The sequence below is a fragment of the Pseudorasbora parva genome, chromosome 1 (genome assembly GCF_024679245.1).
Source record: "Pseudorasbora parva isolate DD20220531a chromosome 1, ASM2467924v1, whole genome shotgun sequence".
In the NCBI taxonomy this organism is placed as follows: Eukaryota; Metazoa; Chordata; class Actinopteri; order Cypriniformes; family Gobionidae; genus Pseudorasbora; species Pseudorasbora parva.
This window is the reverse complement of record NC_090172.1, coordinates 6558168-6568971: the sequence shown is the minus strand read 5'-3', so window position 1 is coordinate 6568971 and position 10804 is coordinate 6558168. Positions and strand designations below refer to the sequence as shown.

At 36.4% G+C, this 10804-nt stretch overlaps 1 protein-coding gene across 1 annotated transcript; it reads left to right on the top strand.

Annotated features, from left to right (window-relative positions):
* The first annotated feature begins 10323 nt into the window (after positions 1–10323).
* Positions 10324–10756, top strand: pth1b (parathyroid hormone 1b). The gene is made up of 2 exons (XM_067447840.1): positions 10324–10415; positions 10507–10756. Exons 1-2 carry the CDS (start codon positions 10324–10326, stop codon positions 10754–10756), a joined length of 342 nt encoding a protein of 113 aa, XP_067303941.1.
* The last annotated feature ends 48 nt before the right edge of the window (positions 10757–10804 follow it).

The following is a 10804-nucleotide window of genomic DNA, read 5'->3' as shown; positions in this document are numbered from 1 at the left end:
TATATATATATATATATATATATATATATATACTTTAATATTTGAAGTACAGTACAAGTGCACATTCAAGCACTCAGCACTCAATCCCATTGTTTTTCACAAGGGAATACACATCATTAGAAAGAAAAAAGATTATTATTTCATTGTTTGCATCAGCACTATTTATTTTCATACACATGACTAAGTGTTGACTTGTTCACTAAGATGCTTTTTAAAAACTAATTAATCAATCAGGTGCTTTTTTTGCATATTATCATATACTGACATCTTGTGGACATGTATAGGTCTTTTATTTCTTTTTAGAAAGACATTATAAATCAAATGAAGGCATTATGAAGCATACTGAAATATTGCAGTATGCAGGCTGAGAAGTAAAATTCAACCTGCTCGATTTTGGAAATGTAAAAATCATCCTTCAAGGTTACAGTATTCATGATGTTAGGGAGAATGGGGCTAGTATTCACACGGAGGAAGCTCAAGTTGCATTAATATTAGCATTGGTTATCTCTATGTTTTATGAATATCTAACTGCTGTTAGGATTCATTTTGTTTATTAAAAAAAAAAAAAACATACTTTTGTAAATGCTGTAAAAATTGACCACAATCAGTGCTGTGAACAAGTAATGCAAGTTATGTAATCAGATTACCTTTTTTAAAGTAACTAATAAAGTGATGTATTACTTTTAAATGTACAAAATATCTGAATTACTTTTTCAAATGAGTAACATATTAAGCTATGTAAATAAGTTACTATGCTATCCCATTTACTGACAGACCAGACAGACACCTATGTCCATGTTAAGAGGTGCTGTGTGAAAACATGATGGTTATTGTAGTTCTAGACTAGCCTCCATTTACTCACCTCATAAACAGATTTAATAATCCACAAAATAAATAATAACTGTGAAATACAAACTTGGAATATATTGTTAACCTGCATACAAAAGTGGCACTATGTGGCACAGATGATGCTATACTAACTAACTTTATTTTGCAAAATCTTTAAAAGCCCATGGCCCCACACCAGACTGCTATTACTTCAGCTCTGCTTTTAATACTCTACAGCCACACATCCTTCTCAGTAAACTCAGACAGATGTCTGGTAACCCATTAAGATCAATACAAGTGTTCCTCAAGGATGTGTGAGTTCTCCCATTCTGTTTCCATCCAAATGATTGTATGAGCAGTCACCCCAGCACGTTTAGGCGACACTGCCATCTTGGGGCTTATGGATATTGACACTGACATTTCTTGCCAAGGTTTGGCAGGTGTGGTACAATGGTGTGAGGACCATCATCTCAGTGTTAATAATAATAATATATAAAGAGAGTCACTGTTAGATCTTAGTGCACACAGAACTCAGATGGACATTCCAAGTCAGATTACAGTCAGTATAGGGGAGAGCGGGGCACGACCTAATGCTTTTAAACTTTCTCAGTTTGTGTAAATCCACTTGGGGTTCAGAGTATTTCTTTTCCTACATTCTTTTCACATGTCTAGTACAATGATGCGGTTTTGTTTCATTAATACAATGTATACTTTTTTCTAGATTTTCCCCGAAAGAATGAAGTGAAATGTGACAACATGCCCCATAGGTGGGGTACATTTTAACATGAAATGACAGCTTAATGTTATCTGAAACAATCGGGAAAAAAACAAGACGGACTAAAATCATTTGTCAATAAAATACAGGTATTAACTTTTTTAAATAAAATAATAGCATTTTTAATCATTAAAAATATATCTTTTTAAAAAGTGTTTGACAACAAAACATTGCTACAGCTTTACAGCTAAAAACATAATAATATTGAATAATTTCTGAACATTGACTATCTGTCATAATTCACCTTTTCTCATGGTTTCTGAAAAATGAAAAATAAACTTAAGCAAGAAATTTACTTTTGCTATGGTTAGATAAATATTCTGTGATATCTTGCAAAGGTTATTTTTTTAATTTTATATATATATATATATATATATATATATATATATATATATATATATATATATATATATATATATATATATATATATATATATATATATAATGCTATTATGCTATTATTTTATTTAAAAAAAGTTAATACCTGTATTTTATTGACAAATTATTTTAGTCCGTCTTGTTTTTTTCCGATTGTTTTCTTCACCTGATTGCTTCACCTGATTGCTTCCTTCCATTGTCAAAGTTGTCACTTTGAATGATGTTTTGACCAATTGCCTGTTTTATAGATTATGATTCTGGATTTCCTCAATAAACCCATGTTTGGATCCTCAACCCGTATTTCAGAGCAGGGGTGTATTCCAGAAAGCAAAGGTTAACTTTCCGTCACATATACCTTAAACTCTCGGTTGATTAACCCATACCGAGGTATGCTGATTCCAAAAACGAGTCCCGGAGTTAGTTCAGACAACTCAGAGTATGTTCCCGGTTAACACCCAAGACATTCTCAAGAGAGAGATGAATCAGTGATTTAACATGGAAACAGACACTAAGACCCAATTAACACTGCATGGTTCAAGTGACCCAATTCGATTTTTCCTCTCAGATCAGATATGACGTGTAAGCAGGAAAAAAAATGCATGGATTCCGATATCCTCAGATTGGATTCAGGCCTCACTCATATGTGGTAATAAATCCAATATGAATTGGATATGTGCAAATGCGTCTGCAATGTAAGCGGTCAAATCGGATATTCCCCAGTAAATGAGAGTAGTACGTCATTGAAAAAGGGACGGAGGCAATTGATGTCAACTCAGGGGAACACGAACTGCGATCAAGAGTTCTCCTCTTTTTCTCCGCCTTAAAGGTGCACTATGCAGCTTTCCGTCCACTGGAGGGCGCCTATTCTAAACAAAGGCGTAGTTTGATGACGCCACGTTTGAGCGCAGCATCTTGGGACATGTGGTCTTCACCTCACAGCCGGTGGAAAATAGGAGTCGGGCAGAAATCATGTTCATGGATGCAGTTATTAACGTTACTGTAGTGTAAAGCAGAGCAGGACCGAGTGTTGAGGAGCTGAGCACGGCTGCTGGAGCGATTGTTAAACAAACACGCTTCGCGAGCACCGGGACTTTTATTATGACGGGACGGAACACAGTCGCCGGGCACCTGCACTATTTCCGGTAAAGGTAAAGCAGCTCTGTTTATCATATTAGATACATTTAAGTGTGTTTAAAATTATGTTATGACGTTACTCTGTGCGTTCGCTCGGCGCTGCTGTGACATGTTCACACTGCTAAGAGAAAAGCGCTTCTGCAGAATAAAGCTGAAGGTAACGCAGATATGACGCGATTGACAGGCGACTCCTTTAAATCCAATGCTAAAACGTCCCGGTCCTTAGTTAAAATAGCAATTTTCTCACAATTTACAAATAGTTGAAGACATTTGGGATATTGAAAGTACTCAACTGAACAAAATATAGAACACTGGCCTAGTGGTTTTTGGATATTTTACTGCAAAAATACTACATAGTGCACCTACATTTTTGCTGACCTTAAAAGATGTGTGGAAAAGTGCAGACAGCAAAACGTATAATCCTTTTGTGCGTCCATTGCATATCGCGCCGTTTTAATTCCTTTTCCGGTTAAGAACGTCGATCTTGGGCTGTTTTTCCAGTGTACAGTCTAAGTGCAAATATCAGATAAGGGTCGATTTTAAAAGATTATGTAAGAAGGTCGCCAAAAAATCAGATAAAGTCACAACATTGTGCATCAAGACCTGCAGTGTAAATGCGGCCTAAGAAGAAGCGCGCCATTCTACTTCCTCTTCTTCTTTTGTTTCTGGCAAGTTACATAACCTATTTACTGCACATCACCAAATATTTGGTAGTTATGCAATCGTTTTTTTCAATGTCTTCATTTAATAAGTAATCTTTATTCACTGAGAATACGGATTAAATTGTTTGTTTGATGCTAATTCATTGTATGCAGATCCATGTGTGGAATGACAATCAAATAAATAATACATATATTTGAGTTGCATTAACTTTTAAACTTATTTTTTATTTATTTTTTATTATAATTCTGGGACTGGGTGTGACTGAAACTTACTCTTAAACATATACCCGAATATGTCACATAACCTACTTTCTGGAATACCCCCCAGTTTGTGACAGACATGTTGTCACAAAAGGTCAAAATATCCCCAGTGACCTGCACATTCATTTTCTTTGACTTAAGTGTTACCCATACTGTACACTACATTTGTACATACTATACATTTGTTCTTGTGGTGGGACAAATGTGAAGCAAACAGCTCTCAAAAAGAAAAAAGTGGGACAGAAAACAGCAAAATGATCAGGGGACATTCGTGAAATCTAAAATATCCCAACATCCTCTGTTCTCTAAAAATGCAATAATCCCTTACCTGTAACTGTAGAGCAGTACGAGGTCGTAAAATCACTTTCAGCTGTAAGACGTTTGCAGAGTAATATGCTATCCCCAGCCATTCATTATTTATGTCTTACAAAGAATAGCTGAAATGCATGTGGGGTTGCATATTCATCATTTCAATTTCTCACACATGCCCTGCTAAAAATAACTCACCAATTATTGTCAGGCCAAACAAAGCACTGGCTTCAGCCAAAGGTTAAACGTCTTTATGTCCATTGGCCATTTTAAAGAAGACCTGCGTGATTTCCAAGCGGCATGCCTGGCATTGTTACATGGGGGTGACCCCTGTTAATGGTTTGTAAGCAAGTCTTCACCTTAATCCTGAGCGGTTCCCCTGCACACTACTGCTGCCACATGCCATTAGTGAGATGACAAACATTGTAACCGCATGAGGTAATGAGAACAGCTTGCTTGGGTTGACTCAACATGTGCAGCGCTGAGTTAAGTCTGTACTACATACCAATCCTCTCTCAGGTGCACAAACACATAAGTTATTAATGTATGACATGAGGTAAGTTGTCTGTGCTTGTTGCCTCTTTAATTTGGAGCATATGTATTTACATGAGATGGCTCTTGTGACAAGTAAGATATTTTTCTTATTTTAACTATGTCCAAAATTAACAATTATTTATTTATAAAGCAGTATGAAAGCAGAAAAAAAATGTAATGAATATAATATGCCAATAAATGTGCTGCTTAATAATTAAATTGCTCAGTAAGGGAAAATTGGCATTTGGGTTTGTTTTGTAGAGCGACACTTGTTTTCTGTTCTTTGCTGGTTTGGGCTATGATTAAAAAAAAACAAGGGATGTTGTGTGTGATATATTGTGCTCAACGTCAACTCATCTGACACTGTAATAATGACAATACTTCATGGCAGTCATCACAACCTTTAAAAGAGATCATATGCACAATGACAATGTGCATAGGCAATGACAGGATTCAACAAACATGTGGTTTTGAGGGTAACGTCTCAATCCAAATCTAGAGCTCAATAAGAATATTGACTATTTAAAGGAGTACTTCAGCGCTGGGAAGATGAATCTTTATTTAAACTGGGTCATTAATGTAGTAGAAATGTGAAATTATTTTTTAATTTAGTGCTTTCTAGACTGAGAAAAAACAGAAAACGTATTTTTGTCTCATGGGGATGAAAGACAACAATTCCCAGAATGCTTCGATGCCCTACGAGGCCACTCCCAAAGCCACCGCTACTAGATCACTGAATCACTGATCACTTTCCCACCGCGACCGCCACCGCGACCACGTTCATTTTCATAAAATCAGTTCAGTTAGAGAACAGACACTATACTTAAAAACTGAACGTGTGAGTTCAATATGTGATTTAGCCGCTGAGGGAGTCTCACAGCCCAAAACACTGCAGGAGTCAGATATATTGACAGTCATGGATGAGCTTGTGATGAGAGCTGAGGTAAACGCGTCCGCAAAAAAAGATTCACAGCGCATGTTCAGTCTGGTGCATTTTCAGTTCATGCCTTTGAAAGCTAAACTTTCATAGGAATTAGTTTGAGAAGTTGAAAGACTTACTTTGCTCTGCTGGCCGCACCGTTTACACATTAATGCCTGAGGCTGCAGCTGCGAGCTGAGCTGTGAGTGTGATCTCCTATCCCCCATGCGAGTTGAAAACATGCAGAAATGGCTCCCTCTGCTGGCTGTAGTCTTTAGCCTCTGGCCAACAATTCCTCCGATGACGCAAATGGACAATATTTGCGTTTTGGGAGGAATTTTTCCAGAAATAAAATCCATAAATCTCTTGTCTCACAGGGATTATAAGGGGGGGGGGAAGCACAATCATTCGAATATACTCCAGGGTCTCTACTGATACAAAGCCATATGCTAATCGCTGAAGTAACCCTTTAATTAATCAATACATTTGATATAAAATAAGAGAGACAATGGTATTAATCAAATATATACCTGTGCACTGTAAAAAAACAAAAAAACAAGATTAACATATGTGATATAATCAACATGTTTTTACATTACTTCAACTTCAACAAATAAGTTAAAGGCCCACTGTGGTGAAAATCAAGTTTGTAATGTTTTTTTGTGTGGTATTTTATATATGCTTTCAGACAAACCATGTGCAAATTCATGTCAACACCATTGCTAAGTATTTTCTCCTTAAAGCTACACTGTGTGATATTTTCCCCCATTTAGTGGTGTAAAGGTATATGACCATCCAGTGAATATTAGTTTCTGTTCCTCTCAATACTGATTTCGTTTTAACTCGTACGGTGGCCGATTTAGTCCAAGATTAACATGGCAATCCCCCTCTTCACATTCAACACGGTGCCATCGAGTGTTAAAACGCGAAAGGCGAAGCTTGAATTTATGGGTATGTCCCTCTTTGGCTAATGTACTTTCAAGATGGAGGGGCAACATGGCGGCCGGCATTCGAACCCCTCACCCGTATGTGTTTTCAATGGCATACTATAAACTTACGAGAATACTTTATTACTTGAAAGAAGTAAATATACATTAATGAGCATATATATTTTTGAAAGAACTAAGTGTTTTTAGCTAAGAATAAACCAAAAAAGTTACACAGTGTAGCTTTAAAACTGCTGTCTCAAAAATGTGGTTTGGAATCATGTTTCTGACTTCAAGAATTACCTTGTAACCAATCACATCAACGTTTGGGCAGGCTTTCACATATTAATAACTATTCTCTGAAGCAGTGGAGAAGCCAGGCAGCCACAACAAAATGTTACAAAATGTTATTTAAGAGGAAACGGTGGTGCGTTGAATTCCCTGTTCTGATGACGCAAGAGTTGAAGCTATGGCAACTGAGAAGGCCATTCTTTGTGTTGTTGTTTTTTTTTGAAGAATTTTCTTAGCCTGGTGAAATCGGTATAAACTGCAGCTTAATACTGCAAAATGCGCTCGATGATACAGTCACTGCCCTTGTCGTCCATAATAAAAGTGAACATCCCTAATCTAATTTAAAAACGTAGTCAAGCAAAAAGGCTAATCAATGTTACTTACAGTTATGTGTATATGCATTAATGTTGTTAAAAGAGCAATACATGAAACATATTACCATTCTGATACGAGCCTGTGTAATTCACTATTCCACTTCTGAATCAGATTCTAGTTCACACAAACCAGTATTTCCGCTCGCCATTGTCCAAAGTTTACTACAGTAAAGTTGACCAAGTGGACCAGGTATTCTGAGCTTGTGCAAGTGATTGGAGGCGGGGCTAATTTGCACATTCATGAATCCGCCTATACTAAATGAAGCAAGGGTGTTACATTCAAGCTAATTTAAGGCATACTTTTTTTTCACAGGAAAAAAAAACAGTTAAAATTTGTAATTTTGCTGATCAAAGATGAGATTTAAGGGATAACTTTATTGATTACAAAGCCATTTGAAACTTTATTTTCATGAAAATAGTGGTCATGAATTGAGAAAACAACTTTTTCAAGCATTGTTACAGATTGTTTGATATCTACTGATTAGAAATAAACATAATTAACAATAACTGACCTTGCTGTCACAGGCTGGAGTATCCTTTGAATTTTTAGGTGTGCTTGATTCATTGTCCAGCGATTCGGGATCAGACTCTGGGTCGAACATGAATGGGCGAATCATTCCGTTTGCCGTTTTTCCGCATTTAACAATTTCAAAATAATTCCTCACATGTACTGATGGGAAAGTCGAAACTCATTATAATATGCAAAAATGTTACCCATTTATAGCAGTGAGCATTTACTTTCAAGCCTTCAATGCATCACACCCATAAAAGCCAAGTGTTTCAGGAGCAACGCTCAAAACTAGGGTAGAAAATAGCCTATTACTTATTCATTATGATGTTTTTGAATGTAAAAACCATTTGAGCATCATAAGTTGACCTCAGACAACAGTATAATTTTTTTTTTAAAGACAGTTCATGACCCCTTTAAGTTACACGGTTCAACTATTTTTTTAAGTCAGCTTAATGTAATTTCTAAAGTTATATTGATGGGCATTTTATTCCTTTATTGGATAGGACAGTACAGGCTAGAGAGGAAAGCAGAAAAACAGGATCAGCAAAGGTTTTTGAGGAATCAAACTCAGGTGTCGGCACGCTTGCCCGTGGCTGGCGACAGCTTAATGTAATTTAAGTTGAAATGACTTACACAGCCAAGTTGATTGTACTTAAAAAATTAAAGGCAGCGAGTTTTGTTAACTATTTCATCAACAGCTTGTGATGTTCCTCAAGGCTCCGTGCTGGGACCAATATTGTTTTTGTGTATTCTTCCACTCGGCTATGAGATTCAGCAGCACAATTTTACAATTTTATTGCTATGCATGAACATTGATACTTTCTTCAGCTAAATACAGACATGCTCTGAGTTTAAAGTTTACAGAGAAACATAAATTTATATTAGCAAGTCTAACATATTACACTGTTGAAAAGCCTCTGTGAAATCTATACTTTTATTTGTATGTCTCATAATTAAGTAGTAAAGATTGCCAATGTTTTATATAGAATTAGTTTTTTATTTTATGTATTTGTATCTATATATTTAAATCTTGTACACATGATTATGTATTGTGAACTACTTTTTTCATTGTAAACAAATAATATTTGTTTATTATTATGTACTAAAGTATTATTATTGAATCCTTAATTGTGAATTTGAATTCAGATTCTGAGAAGGGCAGACACAGTTAATGGGTAATTATTGAAATTAGGATTTAATTTGGTTTACAAGCTGCTGGCTTTATAATAGCAAACATCCTTTGAATTTTCATAAACATAATAGACATTTGTTTTGGTTCTTTCAGTTTGGTCCCTTACTAGGACTTACTGCATGTGTCATGACATAGCCATTCCTCTTCCACATTTAGAAAACTTCTCTCATGGTTACCTAATGTGTCCCATGAGACTATGACAAGGTTATACACCTCCCATAGATCAAACTTCAGGTGGACCCAGCTTGCACCATGATGTTTGGCACAAAACTTTTGTATTATTTCCTCCGTCTGACCTGGTAAACTTCAAGACGGCATCCTGGAATGGCATTCAGCAATACGTCAATAAATCATACGATCATAATGGTGTTGTGTTGTAAACAACATGAAAAATTATAATTTACTCGGTGTTCTCCCAATTAAGTTAGGGAATCATTTTCATAGGATAAATGAGTAGCTCTGTAAAAATGTTGGCTATATAAACAAAAAAATATATAATCCTTGCCAAATTTGGCTATACGTTTTTGTTAGTAGACAGGTAGCGTCCAAGATTCAATGTGTGAACTGAAGTGTAAGAAAAGTTTGCAGTCGCCAATTAAAATAATAATTATATTAAAAATTTTACAAAATTTATTTTTACAAAAAAAAGCATAAAATAAATATAAATAAAATAACAAAAATAACAAAAAATATAAAAATTCTGTCTTAGGTGTAATAATTGAAAATAATAATTCCTAATTCATTTTACAAATGTGTTTTGAGTCTCTGAACACAATATTACAAAACATTACTTTGTCGAAGGCGGCACCCTGTCTGACCGTCATAGCCGTACATGGCACTAGTTCTACAGCACTGTGATCACAGGGGTCTTGACCAAGGTGTTGAAAACAGAATTAGTGGGGGTGTTGGTAGTCATGTGTCGTCATGTGCATGCCAGTCTCCATCAAAGAATGGATGACATCACCATCAATAATGCAGAAAGCTCATCAATGACCAACGGGAGGGGGCTTGAGCATATAAAAAGAGGAAGAGTAGCCCCAACGCACAAATACGGCGCCCGGACAACACATGGACCCTCTCAGTAAAGCAGCTACGAAATACAAAAGCAGTCAAATAAAAGACAACAAGACTTGGTAAGTTTAGAGGCCATTGTCTCGCTATCAAGGACACTTGTGGACCAAAGATAAATGAAAAGTCTCTTTACTATAACTTACCTTACAGGTATCACTATGTTACCCATAAGTTCTTCGGAGAAACCCGTGCTCATCATTGTGCTGTGGGGTCTTTGCAGTTTGTTATATCTGGAGGGAGCACCACTCAGGTAGGATAAAATAGGATGCGTCATATTGCTCTGAGGTGTTGTTTTGTGATCTCAATTCAAATCTGACTTCTCATATCCATATCCGCAACAGCAAGAGGTCAATCAGCGAAGTTCAGCTCATGCACAACGTCCGGGAGCACAAGGAGATGTTAGAAAGACAGGACTGGCTTCAGCTGAAGCTGAGCAATATCCTCATACCCTCAGTAAATGACTCCCAAAAGGAGCAGAAAGGGAAAAGCAATGGCCCATCTGTCAGACGTTTAAGAAAGGGGGAAGGAACGACATACCTGGATCTGGGACTGACGACTGATGTTTTTGGAAAGCGAATGAACTCTAGATAATGAAAAGTGTTTTTTCAGTGGCGTCAGTGCAGGAGAGGGACACAGTAA